This window comes from Antedon bifida, chromosome 4, assembly GCF_963402885.1.
Source record: "Antedon bifida chromosome 4, ecAntBifi1.1, whole genome shotgun sequence".
Classification (NCBI taxonomy): domain Eukaryota; kingdom Metazoa; phylum Echinodermata; class Crinoidea; order Comatulida; family Antedonidae; genus Antedon; species Antedon bifida.
In genome coordinates, this window is record NC_136229.1 from 6,830,826 (window position 1) to 6,849,634 (window position 18,809).

The 18,809-nt window shown below is 34.6% G+C and overlaps 2 protein-coding genes across 5 annotated transcripts in view; one reads left to right on the forward strand and one right to left on the reverse strand.

Annotated features, from left to right (window-relative positions):
* LOC144839138 (uncharacterized) overlaps positions 1 to 8,100 on the forward strand; it is a 46,345-nt gene extending 38,245 nt beyond the window's left edge. The window contains exons 26-42 of the mRNA XM_078694451.1: positions 277 to 408; positions 1,066 to 1,173; positions 1,296 to 1,433; positions 1,557 to 1,664; positions 1,871 to 2,005; positions 2,108 to 2,215; positions 2,351 to 2,485; positions 2,588 to 2,695; positions 2,831 to 2,965; positions 3,714 to 3,821; positions 3,962 to 4,090; positions 4,185 to 4,292; positions 4,473 to 4,625; positions 4,789 to 4,896; positions 5,497 to 5,625; positions 6,168 to 6,311; positions 6,661 to 8,100. Of these exons, the coding sequence (XP_078550577.1) occupies positions 277 to 408; positions 1,066 to 1,173; positions 1,296 to 1,433; positions 1,557 to 1,664; positions 1,871 to 2,005; positions 2,108 to 2,215; positions 2,351 to 2,485; positions 2,588 to 2,695; positions 2,831 to 2,965; positions 3,714 to 3,821; positions 3,962 to 4,090; positions 4,185 to 4,292; positions 4,473 to 4,625; positions 4,789 to 4,896; positions 5,497 to 5,625; positions 6,168 to 6,311; positions 6,661 to 6,683 (2,009 nt within the window). The 3' untranslated portion in view covers positions 6,684 to 8,100. The remainder of the gene's footprint in view (positions 1 to 276; positions 409 to 1,065; positions 1,174 to 1,295; positions 1,434 to 1,556; positions 1,665 to 1,870; positions 2,006 to 2,107; positions 2,216 to 2,350; positions 2,486 to 2,587; positions 2,696 to 2,830; positions 2,966 to 3,713; positions 3,822 to 3,961; positions 4,091 to 4,184; positions 4,293 to 4,472; positions 4,626 to 4,788; positions 4,897 to 5,496; positions 5,626 to 6,167; positions 6,312 to 6,660) is intronic.
* LOC144839815 (uncharacterized) overlaps positions 8,003 to 18,809 on the reverse strand; it is a 33,507-nt gene continuing 22,700 nt past the window's right edge. For 2 of the 4 annotated variants that reach the window (XM_078695323.1, XM_078695326.1), the window contains exons 6-22: positions 18,127 to 18,305; positions 17,082 to 17,816; positions 16,817 to 16,939; positions 16,315 to 16,425; positions 15,964 to 16,092; positions 15,547 to 15,796; positions 14,798 to 14,955; positions 14,339 to 14,467; positions 13,906 to 14,040; positions 13,285 to 13,692; positions 12,840 to 12,950; positions 12,216 to 12,347; positions 10,776 to 10,883; positions 10,420 to 10,554; positions 10,135 to 10,251; positions 9,553 to 9,666; positions 8,006 to 9,367 (exon numbers count right to left, since the gene is read on the reverse strand). In XM_078695323.1, the coding sequence (XP_078551449.1) occupies positions 9,339 to 9,367; positions 9,553 to 9,666; positions 10,135 to 10,251; positions 10,420 to 10,554; positions 10,776 to 10,883; positions 12,216 to 12,347; positions 12,840 to 12,950; positions 13,285 to 13,692; positions 13,906 to 14,040; positions 14,339 to 14,467; positions 14,798 to 14,955; positions 15,547 to 15,796; positions 15,964 to 16,092; positions 16,315 to 16,425; positions 16,817 to 16,939; positions 17,082 to 17,816; positions 18,127 to 18,305 (3,103 nt within the window). In that variant the 3' untranslated portion in view covers positions 8,006 to 9,338. Of the gene's footprint in view, positions 9,368 to 9,552; positions 9,667 to 10,134; positions 10,252 to 10,419; positions 10,555 to 10,775; positions 10,884 to 12,215; positions 12,348 to 12,839; positions 12,951 to 13,284; positions 13,693 to 13,905; positions 14,041 to 14,338; positions 14,468 to 14,797; positions 14,956 to 15,546; positions 15,797 to 15,963; positions 16,093 to 16,314; positions 16,426 to 16,816; positions 16,940 to 17,081; positions 17,817 to 18,126; positions 18,306 to 18,809 lie in introns of all 4 variants that reach the window. The other 2 variants (XM_078695325.1, XM_078695324.1) reach the window with 2 other exon arrangements.

Sequence of the window (18,809 nt, forward strand, 5' to 3'; positions counted from 1 at the left end):
TGAAGTCATTGACTTCAAACCAATAGTGTCTTGTCATTATTTCTTGTGTACATGTACTATTTCGTAAACATTTTTGTCCATTTTTAGTGGTTTGGAACATTTTTGCAGATAGTTTAATAACCTAAAGTACTTAAATGTTTTTAATTATTTATCTGTGAGTATTGTTTTTTTTGGGGGATGGCTGTCTAATTAATTGATTATGTTCTTGATGTTTCTCATTTGGTATTTAGTTTTCAGACATGGTGAATTTAATTTGTTTATATATATATTATTAAGGTGAGATGTTGGACCCGTGTTCACCATCTCCTTGTCAAAATCAAGGTAGCTGCACAACTCGCCCTGGACAATCACCACCAGAGGCTGTGTGTTTTTGCACAGAAGAATACACAGGGGACTATTGTGATGAAGGTATGGTTTTACAGAACTATTTTGAGTCTGGCTGTCTTTTCACTCTGGCTCACTTTCACTTTCAATTTTCTTACCATTGACAGCATTATCGCTAGACTGTTCAGAGTATGTTACTCAACTATTTATATTGTATATTATTCAAATAATGAATGTTTATGAGTGTAATGGTACAAATATTGGCATGAGGTAAATGATGAAAGGTTATATTTCAATGAGGTGACAGCCGAGTTGATATATAACCTTTCATCATTCACCAAATGCCATTATTTGTACCATTGCACGAATATAAACATTCAGACGGGCTAGTGTTGCCCGAAAGCTCTGCTAATTTTTCTGGCTATTTTACTTTATCGTTTATTTAGCTTTCTGCTTAGGTTATTTTGTATCTCCATTGAGATCCAGCCACTGATACCCACAGCATTATTTTCAGTAATTTTCCTTTGGATTTATATAACAGATATACTGTATATATACATATATATATACACACACAGTCAGAAGAAAAATAGCAAAGAGCTTTACTACTTTTTAGGAGTATTATGTTATCAGATAGTATATATTGTTTTGACAACTCTTAACTCACAATTTGTAACATGACCACAGCCATTTTTTCAAACACACTTATTTTATTTACTTTTTATTATGTTTTATGTATAGTTGTGGACCCTTGTAAATCACAACCGTGTCTGAATGGTGGAGAATGTCATATGATTGATTTCTCAAGTTATGCATGTAGCTGTACTGAAGCGTATTTTGGAAGCTTTTGTAAGTTAATTTATAATAGCAGACCCGGTCACGCCTTGACAGGGCCTTTACTTCAGAATATCTCAGAGTATCAGAATATCTCAGTGAATTTTGTTAATACATTTTTGTCGTGTTTAAACCAGGTCAGGTATTTGAGCCATGTTCATCATCTCCCTGTAATAATGGAGGAACCTGCAACTCATTCCCTGTAGAAAAACAACAAGCCTTAGAGTTTGTATGTGAATGTACTGAAGACTATGAAGGGGAACATTGTGATGACGGTATGTACGAGTCTTGATCTGGCCGGGTTTTCATTATCGCAACTTGTCTTATCATTTACTTAATATTAAGTATTATACTGTACATATTTGCTTTTATTTATGATATTCTTTGTTGTGGTATAGTTGTGGATCCTTGTGAATTACAACCGTGTCTGAATGGTGGAGAATGTGTTATGATTGATTTCTCAACGTATACATGCAAATGTAGTGAAGGTTATTTAGGAGACAACTGTAAGTTTTTTTTCTTAATTTGTATCGTTAATGTTTGTTTTTAAAACAATTAAAGCTATTCAATACAATAAATATCTTTTATGTTATTTTATCACAGGTGAATTTTATTTTCAAATATTCTTCTTTTAACAATTAGATTAAAACATGTTTTTTAGGTCATAAATTTCACTTACAAAATATATTATTTTTTCTATCCTTTATTTCAGGTGGAATAAGGAACCCATGTTCATCATATCCTTGTCAAAATGGAGCTGTCTGCACAACAGGCCCTGGACAACAATCACCTATAGAGTTTGTATGTGAATGTACTGAAGACTATGAGGGAGAATTTTGTGATAAAGGTACATGAGTCTGATGTAGTATGTAGTATTTCATAGTGGCATCTTCTGTAATCATTTACATCAAATTATTGTTTACATTTTTTATGATTTTCTTTTCTTAAGCCGTGGATCCATGTTTGTCTCAACCTTGTCAAAATAAAGGACTTTGTAATAAGATTGATTCATTATTGTACGAGTGTGATTGTACTGAAGGGTATTTGGGAGACAATTGTAAGTAATTCCATATACATTTTACCACTTTTTTCATCAATAGAATTGGAATAATATTGTTTTTAGACACGATTTTCAGCTGTATATTTTACATTTTAATTGTGTTCAACCTTTTTTTTAATCAAATTATCTCAGGTGAAATAGATAACCCGTGTTCACCATCTCCTTGTAAAAATGGAGCTGTCTGCACCACAGGCCCTGGACAACAATCACCTATAGAGTTTGTATGTGAATGTACTGAAGACTATGAGGGAGAATTTTGTGATAAAGGTACATGAGTCTGATGTAGTGTGTAGTATTTCATAGTGGCATCTTCTGTAATCATTTACATCAAATTATTGTTTACATTTTTTATGATTTTCTTTTCTTAAGCCGTGGATCCATGTTTGTCTCAACCGTGTCAAAATAAAGGACTTTGTAATAAGATTGATTCATTATTGTACGAGTGTGATTGTACTGAAGGGTATTTGGGAGACAATTGTAAGTAATTCCATATACATTTTACCACTTTTTTCATCAATATAATTGGAATAATATTGTTTTTAGACACGATTTTCAGCTGTATATTTTACATTTTAATTGTGTTCAACCTTTTTTTTAATCAAATCATCTCAGGTGAAATAGTTAACCCGTGTTCACCATCTCCTTGTAAAAATGGAGCTGCCTGCACCACACGTCCTGGACAACAATCATTCTATGAGGCTGTATGTGAATGTAGAGTAGGCTATACTGGACAATTTTGTGAAATAGGTATGTTTTCACAAATATTACAGTAGTTAAAAGTATTTTGCAATAAAGAAGTGAACATGTTTTGTTTGCATCATTTTGACACAGGATAAAATTATAGATATACATGTTTACTAACAGCAGAATCACTCTGATCTTGGTCGAAAATAACAAAGTTTAGTTGTATGTCATGAGTGAGTGGTCGAGCGGTTAAGGCAGTGGAACTGTAATCCATAGCCATAACATCGGCAAGGGTTTGAGGCTTACTCGCTCCATGGTTCTGGTGGTAGAACGAGTCTTCTCGGATAAGGACTATAAACCGTAGGTCTAGTGTACACAAAATGCCTGTGTGTACTTTAAATAACCTAGTACGTCTTTTGAGACGAGTAGAGGGTTACCCCAGTGTTCTAGATCACACAACAGACAAATGAGCGCTAGAATTGGCAGCACTGACATGACGTGAGCCTTAGGGAAGAGACATGTAGTTGAAATGAAAAGTGTAACATCTAAGTCCTCAGCGCCATGAGCAATGCTTGTTGGAATGGTGCTATATAAATTGAAAATAATATTATATTATTAATATTATATTATCATCAGCACTATACCATTTTTTTCACATCATATATAGTAGTAGCAATTATAAATAATCCACCTGTAAATTGGATATTAACAAAAGCGGCCAAGTATCCAACGAATGTAGGATTTGACAGAACAGATTTGAAATCTTTCATAAGTTCAATCAATTATTTATGTTTTATTTTCTTTTCTTAAGAGTTGGATCCATGTTCACATCAACCGTGTCAAAATAATGGACTTTGTAATAAAATAGATTCATTACTGTATGAGTGTGTTTGTACTGAAGGGTATTTAGGAGACAATTGTAAGTAATTTCATATATAGTTTGACTGCCTTTTTCATCAATATAATTGGAATAATATTGTTTTTAGACACGGTTTTCAGCTTTATAGTATACATTTTAATTTAAACTTTAAACTTTTTATTTTTATAAAATTATCTCAGGTGAAATAGATAACCCATGTTTACCATCTCCTTGTGAAAATGGAGCTGCCTGCAACGTAGTCGCTGGACAACCTTCAGGGTTTGTATGTGATTGTACACAAGAATATACTGGAGAATATTGTGAAAAGGGTATGTTTTTGCCTTCAAAATTATTATTAAATACTAAAAAGTATTACCATTGCAAACAACCATTTATGTTTTCTAATTGTTTTCTTTTCCTAAGCCGTGGACCCTTGTTCGTCTCAACCGTGTCTAAATAATGGAATTTGCGATAAAATTGATTCATTAATATATGAATGTCGATGTACAGAAGAATATTTGGGAGATAATTGTAAGTCACTTCTTTTTGTATCTATTATTTTTTCAACATAACATCTGTTTATTTTTTTTTTCACACAAAGTAGACTATAGATTCTATAGGCCAGAAGCCTAAAGTTAATAAAGTCGGGCAATACATATATATATAATAAATGTTGGTAATATATCTCAATCTTTGTTTATTTTACATTAGGCGAGATAAGGGACCCGTGCTCACAAACTACTTGTCAGAATGGAGGAATTTGCACCTCACGTATTCTTGAACCACCTGGACAAGACCCCACTGCAGTGATTGATTGCGAGTGTTTAGTAGGCTATACAGGCAGCTATTGTGAAGTCATAATAGGTAAGTGTTTTTTTAGATTGATTTAACTTATAATGTATTCTGGATGTGACATTTTAAAGCAGTACTAGTCGGCGATCTTACAGTTCTGTGGCACTTATTTTGTGAATAAGAGTAGAAAGTAATTTTTCAATATCACCATTTATCAATATTCTTTTTTTGTTAGTGGCTGATCCGTGTTTATCAGGACCTTGCCAAAATGGCGGAGAATGTCAGCTTAGTCAATTCAACAGTTATGTTTGTAGCTGTGCCGATGATTACTATGGCCATCATTGTAAGTATAGCTGATTAGTTTAATATTCAATTGTTTTGAATGTCCTGTGTGTTGTTATCCTGCAAATTATCGTCTCTTTTTTTTCTTCAAATAATAATCTTTATATGTTGATATAAAGTTTGCGGTATACCACATGTAATAGTTCTGAAAAGAACTGTTGAGTTTCTCGACGTTTCGATCAATATGCTTTGATCGTCCTTTAATCAAATCATATTGATCGAAACGTGGAGAAACTCAACAGTTCTTTTCAGAACTAATACATGTGGTGTACCGCAAACTTTTTGACAAACAATAAATAATCTTTATACCAACAAACACATAATCTCACTACTGTCATTTGATTCCATTACTTCATAAAGCCTTTGAGATACATTATTTCGTTTAAACACCCTTATTATAATGTAATGAAAGATTCTTGGTGTACGTATTCATTGATATTTATACTGTATATAAGTTTGCGAGGATACTACTCTATTTTATTAAGAGTGGTTCTATTTCTGAGAATGGTGACCGAATTCTTCTTTGAACAGCCCAAATCCTATCCAATCAACACCAACTCTGATAAAAATTAGACAAATTTCACGTATGCTTATATTTTAGGTCAATTGCTGAGCCCATGTCTGTCAAATCCTTGTTTTAACGATGGAACATGCAACTCTGTTACTGATGGACAATCAGTGAGTTATCAGTGTACGTGCATTGCTGGATTCATTGGAGATCGTTGTCAAGGTAAGGATAATAATAATCATAATAATATTCTGGATTTAGAAATGTTGTGAAACATACAGTATTATTACCCTGGTTATTTTTTAATCAAACACGTATGGAAACATTCTCCCATAATCAACACAAAGTTGTGTCTCCCAGGTACACGTTTGTACACCTGGGTGGAGAGAGGTCTCCGAGTCTTGCCTAAGGATACAAGCACTGTGACGAGAGTTGGATTTGAACCCACGATCTCGCGTTGAAATCAAAATAATGTTCCTGCAGGCCAGTGACATATTCACACATATAACACTTAAGTGAGATACAAAATTTCTCTTAAATATTAAGTATTTCACTTAAGTCAATAGGTATTTATAAATTTGCCATAAGTGGTGTATGGCAAATATGTTGACTATAGTATGCAAGACTATGTAATTTCCTAGAACTTGCGTTTTTCGCGAGCCATAGGGTTTCAATATTCTTCTGCAAGACTACAGTATTTACAGAACAGGTGACAAGGCGACCAAGTAAGTGCAGTATATTACATTATACTTTTAATACTTCAGATTTTTCCGCTGCTGATACCAGCAGCAGCAGCTACTTTGACCCATGTGCATCAGAGCCATGTCAAAATGACGGATTTTGTACCTTTGGAGACGATTTTGTGTCCTATGTATGCTATTGCCAAGACAACTATGATGGAGTGAATTGTAAGTTGGACGGTGATTAAGAAATAGGAAAAGAGTAATAGAGAGCAAATATCAACTGGGTAGAACTTACATTGTGTAACCCAAGTTTGGGCTTAGAAATTCAATTAAATAAATTTATTTCTTTAAAAAAAAGTGCAACAATAACTGGTCTATTTCCAGACTTATTTTGACCACCACCCACATACAGTATTAACAGTAACAGAAAAGATACCACACCCAAAATCTTTAAATATGTGAATGTCTCAATCATTTGACAATCACATCATTAACAGCTGCGTCGAAAAAAAATATTAAAATGTTCTTTTTTTTTAGATAAATGAAATAATAAAACTCGCTTTTTTTTATTTAGGTGAAAATCTAAAATTACCATAATTCTGGAAAGACGAAGACACTACATCCTTTAGACAGCAGTCCAACAACGCTATGAAATGACAAGACTAACATTTATAATGATAATTTGTTTAAAACTATTGTTTTTGAAATTCCAATACCTAATTGTATACATTGTTTAGAAGATTACCAATTATTGAAAACATTTAATTGATGTATTTAGACTAAATTATATTTAACTAACAGAAATATATTTGATTGAAAAAAATTGAAAAATTAAGACATTTAAAGTTTGTTTTGTTTCATGTGAACAATATTACTTACGTTGCTATTTTTACTGGGAAATCTGACTATTTCATCAAGGTTGTGTTATTGTGTTTTAGAGCTAATTGAAAGTGTCTATAGACACGTGTCTATGCGTAGTTTGCACGTTGATATACACCGTAAATGGTTAGAATTAAAAAAAATATATTCTATTTATACTTCTTCTTTATTTCTAATTCTGAATAGCCCCAAATATTGGTAAATTTATTAACATGAATTGAACCATATTGTTTTTACATTTGCATGTGTATACATTTCCTTATTTTTTATTTGCATATTTTACAACTTTACCTTCAAATGTAATTTTAAAATTTGTTTAAAGATGTATTGTACCCCAAAAAATGAAGATTACTACAATCAGACTTGGCCATTTTGGAGTTTTAATAAATTTTTCACTTGACCGAACAAACTAATGATTTCACTTTTCAAAAAAAACCCCAAAATAAACATTTTCTGACAGGCAATTTAAATTATAATTATATTAAAGTCATTTTTTTCCCTGTACTTTCCCTAATTTGGGAATGGACTTATTTAGACAAAACTTATGACACTTTTGAATTCTTGTTTTCACCGAGTATAGGAAAAGTAAACCGGTATGCAAATTGATTTAGAGCAAGCAGACGATAATAAAACACAAGGTTTCTAATCTAAAGCTCTGTATACATTACCCAAATATGGTAGTGATATGCTTAAATATGGTAGTGATATGGCCACATTATATTTTTTTGTCATATAAAGTTTGATAGTGTAGACAGGGCTTTAGTCTAAGTTCAGACACTTTCTTAAGCTCTGTCTACACTACCAACCAGGGAGTTGTAACTGACCAAACTTTATCGAATCATTTAGGCATCACAAAGTGGCCTACATGTGTCTGTCGTCACATACTGATGCGAAGCGTAAATGCTGGTTTACGTTGGTTCAGACTACGCTACCTCATGACCAAGCTATCGATAACAAATTATGATACAACACGTTTGCTGAACAATAAAGATATATACAAATAATAGTGTTCAAAATAATTTATTCATAATGCTGCTCAGACAATTTATCGAATAAATTGGATAAACATTCCATCCCTAAGAAACTGTACACTTAAATAAGCAGAAGTCGACATTGAAACGTTGAGTTGTTAGTGTCCCAAATATTAAAAATTGAAATGGAACTGATTTATTTGTGTATTGGTACTTCTTTTCTCAACTAGAACTTAATTTTTTTCCAAACTTTATCCTCCTAACTTTATTCCTCCAAAACTATTTCCCACAAAATATATATTTCACTTTTATATTGCTTTGTTTTTTTATTTATCTTAGTTTCCAATTTCTGTTGTCAAGTATTATTTAGGTCTTCAGCATAATATTTAAGGGTTAGATTATGTGTTTCTAGTCCCCAGTGTTGCCTCTGGTTTATGCCATCATTGTGTGAATTAATTAATTAATGTATTTCTAGTAGGCTTAGGCCTATGGTTATACCTCTTCTGTTAAGCTTGGTTCACATTAGCGACGCAACATAATGCAATCTACGCAACGTAAGAAAATGCCCTTCCAATCATTGTTTTTTCCCCCTCCTACGTGAAATCAAATCTGCGATTTTGACAGCACTGTTGCGTCGTCGGTTCCCACTTGCGATTACGCAATACATCACTTTGCGTCGATACGTCGTAGCGCAAAGCAATGCGTGATGGGTTACGATAAATACGTAATAACTCTTTCACAATATACATTCTTTTTTTAAAGTTTTAAAATTGCTATACATTTATTCATAAAATACTACAAAACATAAATTATTCTTGTTAAAATTATTTAAAAAGTTGTTCTTTTTCTGATTACAAGGCGTTGATTTTCAAAACTCTAAAATGTGCATAACTTATTACAATATTTTCTCAAATGGACGGACAAAAAAAATACTACACAATTTCTTTCTTTCTTTTCTATAAACTCTTCTAATAAATAATAAAATGCTATATTAAGTTTCACATTTCTTATAGCAAGATAATAATAATAATACAAACGTATACAACAAAACATAAATATATACGTGGTTCCAGGTTCATGACTTTGTAAGGATTTTGTAAGGTTTTCGAGCAAATCACTATTAACTTCTGTACAAAACTTGATTGCAGTTCTCCATTTCAAATATTACACAAACTCAACATTACCGTCATTGCGTAATCTGTTGCGTGTCCACCTTGGTACGCAAGACTTCCACACATTATTACAAATTCCGTAGTCGGTTAGTAGGTCCGTATGGAACTTGCTAATCGGCTCACTGGATGTATTTTTTAACAGATCGTTCAGTGGCAAGTAAACTTGTGTAGACCCGAAGCTGCAGATTTGATTATTGGCGATTACAAACGTTTTACGTAATTTTTCATTGCTAGGTCGTCTGGTCGCGTTCGCCAACTTCTAATAAGAAAAAAATCAAATAATTAAACACATACAAAAACATTTAGTCGGGAAGAGAGGTCTCAACATGTAATGCAATGTACTTTTGAATGGTACTGAAGTTAGAGACTAACTGACGTTGTGCAGTACAGAGCGCTACATATATATTAATATAGTAATAATATTCATCTGGTTTTGTACGTTACCTTGCTGGCAGTTATCTCCATCATATCCTTGTGTGCAGACACAGGAATAGTCGGTACCATCATTAATGCAAACTCCCCCGTTGAGACATGGATTACTGCTACACGGATCTAGTACTGCATTAATAAGAAATAACAATAAAAGTAGTAGTAGTAATATATATCCAATCTGCAGACAGTACTGTTTCGATCTTATTAGATCTCGTCAGTGCAGCTCAGGTTTCGAAGTGAAATGTACCGCAGAACTGGCACAATATATAGGCTGAGCCAGGTATGCGGGACATGGTACACTGATTATGAACACAAAATATTGTTTGGAGGTTTGCATGGCGAAATTAAATGTTGATACAAAGTTTGCGATCAAAGCATATTGATCGAAACGTCGAGAAAGCTCAACAGTTCTTTTCAGAACTAATATACGTGGTGTACAGCAAACTTTATAGTAACAAGTAGTAATATAAATATCAAGTTGAAAGACATCCTAGAACACATATGGCATGACCCGAATATCATTAGACTATCTATGTACTGGTCGAATTAGCGTATAATATACTCATGGAAGAAAATTCTGTATTAATATAGTACCTGTGTCTTCACAACGTACACCCACATAACCCTGTGCGCAGCTACAGGCGAAACTTCCGGTTTCATTGTGGGTACAGTGACCTGAATGATGACATGGATTTGGAATACACGGGTTATCTGAAAATATTAATAGGAATAAAATAAATATTGTTTGTAGTCATAGCAGTCATTAAAACCATTGATGGTTGTTGTAATTTCATTTATTCATTCATTCACATTTAGGCCTTGTATTTTTGTATTTAGTTGAACATGCCACTGCAAATAAATTAAAAATTGTTTACGAACCATGTTCACAATTTCTCCCATAATTCGATGGAAGGCATTCGCAATAGTAAGCACTGAAGAGACCAATCTTTTGTGATACACATGTAGCTTCGTTGAAACAAGGGTTTGATTGACATGGGTCAGCTGGATACAAATCTGATAAAAAAAAACAATGATGTATGCATAAGCTGCCTGATATGAGATTAAGACGTTATACTATTTAAGGTTCTTGAGATCAACCTCCTAGGACCCATTAGTGCCGCTAAGGTTTTACGCTCGTAAAGTTCGCTATTATTTATCATTTACTACCACTTAATTAAACTATGGAAGAAGGAGGCTTCATATTAAAAACAATATTTCTAATGTTGCCTACTTACCAATCTCACAGTAAGAACCAACATATCTTTCTGGACATATGCACTCGCTAGTATATGCATTTGGTATGCACGTACCACCATTTGAACAAGGGAAATCGTCACATATACCTGGAATCAATAAGGTTCATCATGATAATAATATAACCAATTGACAGTAAAATGAAATTGACGCCTTATCACGGAGAAACGAAATGATATTCATATACGAGTAATTATCACAGAAATTATAAGTATATTAAATAAGGAAATGTGTTTTTGGATTGAATCTATAAGTTCTAATTATTTATATTGCGTTATGCTATTTATGAAGTTGCTTCAGAAGTTAACCCGGAGTTGCTATTTAAGCACAAGCTGTTCAGAAGGTAAGTCGGAGTCACCCTTTAAGCACAAGTACTTCAGAAGTTATACCCGGAGTTGCCCTTTAAGCACAGGTACTTCAGAAGTTATACCTGGAGTTGCCCTTTTAAGCACGAGTACTTCAAAAGTTTAACCCGGAGTTGCCCTTTAAGCACAAGTACTTCAGAGGTTTAACTCGGAGTTGCCCTTTAAGCAAAGGTACTTCAGAAGTTATACTTGGAGTTGCCCTCTAAGCACAAGTACTTTAGACGTTAAACCAGGAGTTTCCCTTTAAGCACAAGTACTTCAGAAGTTAACTCCGGAGTTGCCCTTTAAGCACAAGTACACCAGATGTTAAACCTGGAGTTGCCCTTTAAACACAAGTACTTCATTTCATTTCAGAACATTTATTTCTCTTCTCTTTTCTATTAACATTGTTTGTAAAAAAACAATTTTAAATAAGAGAGGCGAACCCCAGAAAGTGTAAACTTGTGGTGGGCTGCCAAACAATAAAAAATATCAAAAAATCATTAAAAAAACCAAAGTAAACAAAAAAAACCGATTGAAAATATCAATGAAATTTGAATTAATATTATTTAGGATTCAGTGATTATATGTGGATAATAGATGCCTTTTTAGCTTAAAAGTGAAATGTTAAACCTAGAGTTGCCCTTTAAACACAGGTGCATCAGAAGTTAAAACTGGAGTTGCCCTTTAGGCACAAGTACTTCAGAAGTTTAACCCAGAGTTGCCCTTTAAGCACAAGTACTTCGGAAGTTTAACCCGGCGTCGCCCTTTAAGCACAAGTACTTCAGACGTTAAACCAGGAGTTGCCCTCTAAGCACAAGTACTTTAGACGTTAAACCAGGAGTTGCCCTTTGAGCACAAGTACTTCAGAAGTTTAACTCCGGAGTTTCCTTTTAAGCAAAAGTACTTCAGAAGTTAAACCCGGAGTTACCCTTTAAGCACAAGCTCTTCATACGTTGAACCAAGAGTGTCACTTTAAGCACAAGTATGTCAGAAGTTAAACCTGGAGTTGCCCTTTAAACACAAGTACTTCAAAAGTTGAACCCGGAGTCACCTTTTAAGTCGTGGGAAACTTACTTTGCTCACAGTGTGTACCGTAGAACCCATCATCCATACATTCACATTCATATGATACGTAAAAGTTAGTGACGTCGGTGACACATAGACCCTGGTTTAGGCACGGAGACGACAGGCACGGGTCATTGTATTCTAAGAAAACAAAAAACAAAACATATATTTATATTCTGCATATTGCCAACGTTCTTTGCTCGTACGCGTACGGATTGGATTATCCGTGTGTTCAAAACAAAAACGAAAATAGTGTACAGGGCTCGATTTCGTTGTTGTTGGGGACCCTTTTGTAAAAGATAGCTAATTCCTAATATAACTAAACCTAACCCTTCAAATAATCTCTGTCTCACTATAAAGAAAAAACAAGTTTCGAACCCCATATATCGACATGCAAAGTCCATAGTCTAATCAATTCGACTACACATACGGCTCGACGGAAGACATTTGTATTAGCGAATTGTTGCATCACACCTTATGGATATGACTAATGAATATTCATGTTTATTTTCATGAGGGGTCCCCAACGAAAAGAAATATCGCGTACGGGACGCGGTACAACAATATTGGCGTGCGTGCATTATGTGTATCTGATAAACCCAGGTCCTGCATAGACAATTAAAAACAACATACCCAGTGTGCACAAGCTGCCGAAGTATCCTTCTTTACACTTGCATAAAGGATTACCTTCGAATTCGAAGCATATCCCACCATTTTGACACGTAACATTAGAACAAATATGATCTTCAATAAAATAAATGAAAACAACTTAAATAACAAAACAGTATGTGCTTTTACATTTTTTCTCAATAGAATATAATAATCATCATTCAACAAACCATTATTATTTAGAATCATTATTGTAGTTTGGTATACATTTATTTATGGTTAATGGTAACTCTATCTGATTTGTTAATTGGAAAGTATGTCGGTAAGTACGTTTCGTGTCCAGTGTTTTCACTATACATCTATTTTCTTTGTTCGGTTACCAACAGCTGTATGAGTTATCTTTTTTACTTTAGCTGCTGTGATAATCGTTAATTGGACCTATTGGAAGCTGTACTACACCATTACCTACCTGATTCAGTGCTGTTAACTGAATTAGACGGTGGTATACAGATTACAATATCGTTTGACTCGATCATGTGGTCACAGTACTGCTCGAACGTTGAAGAATTCATCGGCATCAGGTTAGGACAAGATACGCGAATCTGATTGCACAGAGACTTGCAGGCGGTCCTTGGTGCACCAATCAACGCGTTGCTTGGTACACACTCGGGGTTTAAAACAGAACACAAGAAACGTTCGACATCTGGATGATCGCAGGCTGCAACGGATCTTTGGAATTGGTCTTCGACAGTGTCTTGACCGGAATAATCTTGATCCGTGACGTCGGGGTTAGAGGTCAGATTGTACGGGAGCACATTAATGCAACTACTCATGACATCAGAACATATAGACGCATACATATCTTCGCCATTGCTTGCTTTAAGAGTAAAGTAAAATGTTACATTATCTATACACAATACAGTATTTCTAGTTATGTGAGTGGAGTCCCCGAAATAGATATTATCAAGAGCTTCATGAGTATCATATCTACTACAACAAAATACAGCCATCGCCGTATCGTCAACATCAATCAGCAAAGTGTGTTAGTATAGTTACACATGGAGGTATCTATATGAGTGAAATAACTTACATTCGCTACCTTCTTCAATTTCACACTGTTGTCCAATGAAGCCTTCTGGACATATGCACTTTGGAAGGTAATCGTCTTCTTCACATGTGGCACCATTTAAGCACGTTGACGCCGTGCAGATAGATGGAGTGAAATCTACAAAAGACTATATTTGTTATGGTATGCCTGCTGCTAAAAACAGAGTTTAAAGAAATAGTAGACGCCGGTTTTACACTTAGAAAGGTGGATAGATTTTAGTTTACAGATTTAAGAAGCACGTTCCCCCTTAAGTAGACACAATTTGTTACTCGTCAGAGGCTATTTAAAAGATTGCTTATATCTCGTTATGTTCAATCAGAAATAAATGTTATTTTTAAAAAAAATTGTTAAATTAAAAAAAAATTAAAATAACTTATATAAAACTTTCTAAACATATATCAATATGCCAGCTCACCAAATTCGACGTCACATATTTCACCGATATAACCTTCGAGACATTCGCACATGTAATATGCAAGTTCACCAGCACCATATGACGTGCATGAACCTCCGTTGAGGCACGGATTACTGGAGCAGAGATCAACTGTGAAAGTAAAACATTCTGTGTTAGTTTTGAGAGTGAAAGATTTGCTCCAATGCGATTATCTTAAAGCTTCTGTGGTCTAGTGGCAGGCGAGTCCAGGTTTGAAGTTTCGAAGATTTCCTCGTCATCACATTTTATTTCAGCAATAAAGGTAACACATTTTATGCAAATTAACAAATTGAAAGAACCAGATGTCTGCAACAAAATACCTCTAAAATGTCTTTTTTTGAAATATCATTGTTAGAATATTCCTTTTTGCATTGTTGTAGAATGGACCAAACAAAGCCGCATTTATTATACAAATTATTTGATAACTCTATATTTTCTTACCAGTTTGTTCAATTTCCTGTGGTCCGATACAGACTTCTTCGTTATCACTTGGTAGTACCATACATATATAAAGCAGCGTATTGATAGCTTCATATGTCTCTTGTGTAAGTGGGTCAATCGTATCCGAACATGAATACAATACTTCTAAGCAATAATCACTATAAGAAATAACATTATTACATTAACTTTTACATGATTACTTCATTGCCAAATGTCTGTTATGTTATGTTTCTTTTTGTGTTGAACACCTGCCAGCAGTCGTTTTTATATTTGTTAGTGTTTTTAAGCTCAAACGTATAGATATATGTATGTTATTAACATGTCAGCTTATAGGCATATTTGCATAGGACGATATAAGGACTACGTAGTGTCTACCAACAGGTATACAATGTTTAAAACAGGCAGGAATGTGCGATACTCGGGGTACAGCAAAAGAAGCTGTAATGACGTCATAAGACCGGATGTAACGTCACATACACGTAAATAACCTCGCTACTAAATACGGCTATACGGTACCATCTTCGAGACGTGATATGGCTGCCGGGATGGCTGCATCCGGTTTGAAATTAAAAAATCCGGCATGTCCCTGTAGTATATTCATGATAAATCCCAGCTCAATACTACAACGAATAAGGGAGGAGTAGTACTTTATAAATCGCACTTTTTACTCAATAGTGTCCAGATGGAGGAGAAGATGAGTGAGTCCTAGACTCGGGTACCCCGAGTAAAAACTGCCTCGTATTACATACCTACAAGCTGACCTTGGAAAGCCAGATTCCAAAGGGCACTCTGGACTAAATATTAAACATAGAAGACGATCGATGTTTTCATTACAACTTTGCAGAATGTTTCGGTAGTGTATGATTCGTTCACTGGCTTCTTCTGGCGAATCAACCACTCCATACGGATGATCCAGACCACTTGTGTTATACGGAACCTGCTGGCGACAAACGTCTAATGGAACTTGTAAACACATTGGGGGCGGTGTGTTCTCTTCATCTACATCACCCGAAAAAGAGAATTGTAATTTTTCGATAGTTATATATGATCTGTAACTATCTAATTATCATAGGTCTAGGCCTATTAATCACATACTATACGTATACATTAATATCATACTAACAGACAAAACAATCGAGTACAAGCTACCGTACTACGATACATACCAATGGTGATTTTCTCGCAGTTATAACCGCCGTATGGATATGGACAATTGCAGAAATAATCGTCATAGTACACTGTACAATTCCCGTCATTTTTGCATGGATTACTTATGCAAGGTTGCACTGACAGAGCTTGATGATAAATAAAAAACAATGATTAGTTTAACAATTAATAATTGTTAGTATAATAATCTCATAATGTAATGTGTTTTGAAACAAATAGTAGAATTAACAAGGCGCGAAATTCAAATTCAATAGATGACACGAGTCGTCATACTAGTATTTGACATCACTGTAATTTGATAAAAGATACGGTTTCCCTAAAGTGCACCCCATAACAATTTGTAACTATACCTATTTCACAAAAAACGCCTAAATATCCATCAGGGCATTCGCATACAACGTTATACATTCCATCCGCCCGGCACGTACCACCATTGTCGCACGTTTTAAAGTCGCACTCGCCTACAAAAACAAACGTTACAAATGCGTATTGAATGTAATGGGCCGATGATGTTCTTGGTTGCCATTAATTTGCTATTATGATAATTTTCTTGGAATGTAAAGCTCTGTCTACACTAAGTTTATGTGACAAAAAATGTGATATGCCCATTATGGACATGATACAATCTTATCATTACCATATTTGGACATGTATCGCTACCATATTTGGGCACATCACACCTTTTTTTGTCAAACTACTTTGATAGTGTAGACGGAGCTTTAGGTAATATGGACAGAAGATAGACATAGGTAGATCAGCACAAAAAAGATTTATTTGACCCATTCTACTTAATTTAAGTTACTTGTGGCATTAACCGAGATTCAGGGAATATACAAAATAAGAAGTATTTACTCTGGTCGCAAGCTAATCCAAAATAACCTTCGACGCATTGACACGTTGCAAAACCAGAAGCATCATCACACGAACCACCGTTTAAACAAGTTAAAGAGTCGCAATCGTCACCAAATACATCAGCTGAAAAAAAAATCACATTAGTAAAAATAGTGTTTCTGAGGTGTAATTGATTTTATTCGTATTAGTATATAGCCCAGGCTTATTTAACTACTTAAGTGTTTTCTCATCACATCACATGAAAAATGCATGTAGGCGTACGTACGTAGTTTTACCGAGGTTGTTTCTCTTTGTTCGTCCGTTGTTTGCAACTGATTCTGCGTCGAAGCTATCGCTGTAGTAGACATGAATGTTGTCGGAAAAACATTTGCACTAGTTGTATCTTCTTGTACGGTAGTTACCTCAGTTGTTTTCGATATTGTTGTTTGCATTTTGGATGTTAATTCTTCCGTAGTTTGTTGCTGTGTTGTCGATTTTTCTGTCGTTATAGTTTCTGTAGTTACATGTGTTGTAGGAACAGTGGTTGTTATTGTTGTCAGGACTGTTGTAGGTTGTGTAGTTGCTAGATGTGTTGTTGTTACTATTTGTGTCGTCGTTACTGGTTGTGTTGTGGTTGGTTGTGTAGTTGTTGGTTGTGTTGTTGTTGGTTGTGTCGTTGTTGGTTGTGTCGTTGTTGGTCGTGTTGTTGTTGGCTGTGTCGTCGTCACTGGTCGTGTTGTTGGCTGTGTCGTTGCCACTGGTAGTGTTGTTGTTGGTCGTGTCGTTGTTGTTGGCTGTGTTGTTTTCACATACTGTGTCATTGTGTGTGTTGTAACTGGTTTGGTTGATCTCACCAGCTGAGGAGTCGTTTCAGCTCTGTGCGACGACACTGTTGTTGCCCGTGGTAATGGTCTTACTGGTGTGTTTGTTGACAGGGGTTCTTTTCTGTCAACCGATGATGTCGTAACAACGCCAACAGGTTCCCGTTGTGTAGTAGTCTGTACTTTATCTTTATCGTTTTCTGAGGAAGTCAACATAATTTTAAGATAAATTGAAATATATGTTTTGTCTTTTCTGATTTGCCGTTTGAAGAATTATTTAATAAAAACACCACACCACAACAGTGTGATAATGTAGGCCTAATGTACTGTGGAAATATGATTTATTTTTAGAAGAAAGAATGTACCGTTTAAATCATTTTGTAGTCTGTAGGCCCAGTACATTATTATCATTACAGCATACTATTAGTTAATACTAACTTTTCTAGCATATACAAATGTCCCAAACGGCACCTCGTACAAGTATACAAGAATTAAAACAAGTCATCATACTTATATCAAGCTTGACTGATTCTGGATATAGCTGATATTCTCCTAGTTGGCCGTCTATCGTTTCTTGGTAAAATATCTCTATCGCTTGCTTCGTCTTTGGATACATATTACCATGTATTGAATTTTTACCAATTGGTTCTTTTATTAACATATCAAAGTAAACAACAACACTCCCAGGCCTGTATAGGAACATAAACAACATAATGTGTTAAAACCTGCCAAAGAAGCATTTTAAACGCCTTTTTCTATCTTTAAAGGTGAACCTACATTTGTCAACGTAGGCCTATCTATAATTTATATCACAATTGTATGACAAAATAGGCAGGTGTTTACTGTTTGTAACATTACACAGTTATGTATGACATAATAATATGCTTTCGATTTGTTAAGACTATAGGGTTATAAAATGTCCAATGTAGGCCTACCTACGTTAAAATAATTATCTTGAATTACTTGTTCTAAGTCATCGCAAATCAAGACACCAACTAGTTCAAACTACACTCAAACTTAGAAAATATATCCATGCTCAAACAAGTATCGCATTGCTGAGCTTTGATTGTTTCCATTGCATCGCAAAAAGTAGATACTGTTGCGCATGTACGGTACACATTGACGCTTTTGATTAGCGCGAATAATTTGCCTCGTGTGAAACCGCGTTAAGTTGTAATGAAAGGCAAAATATT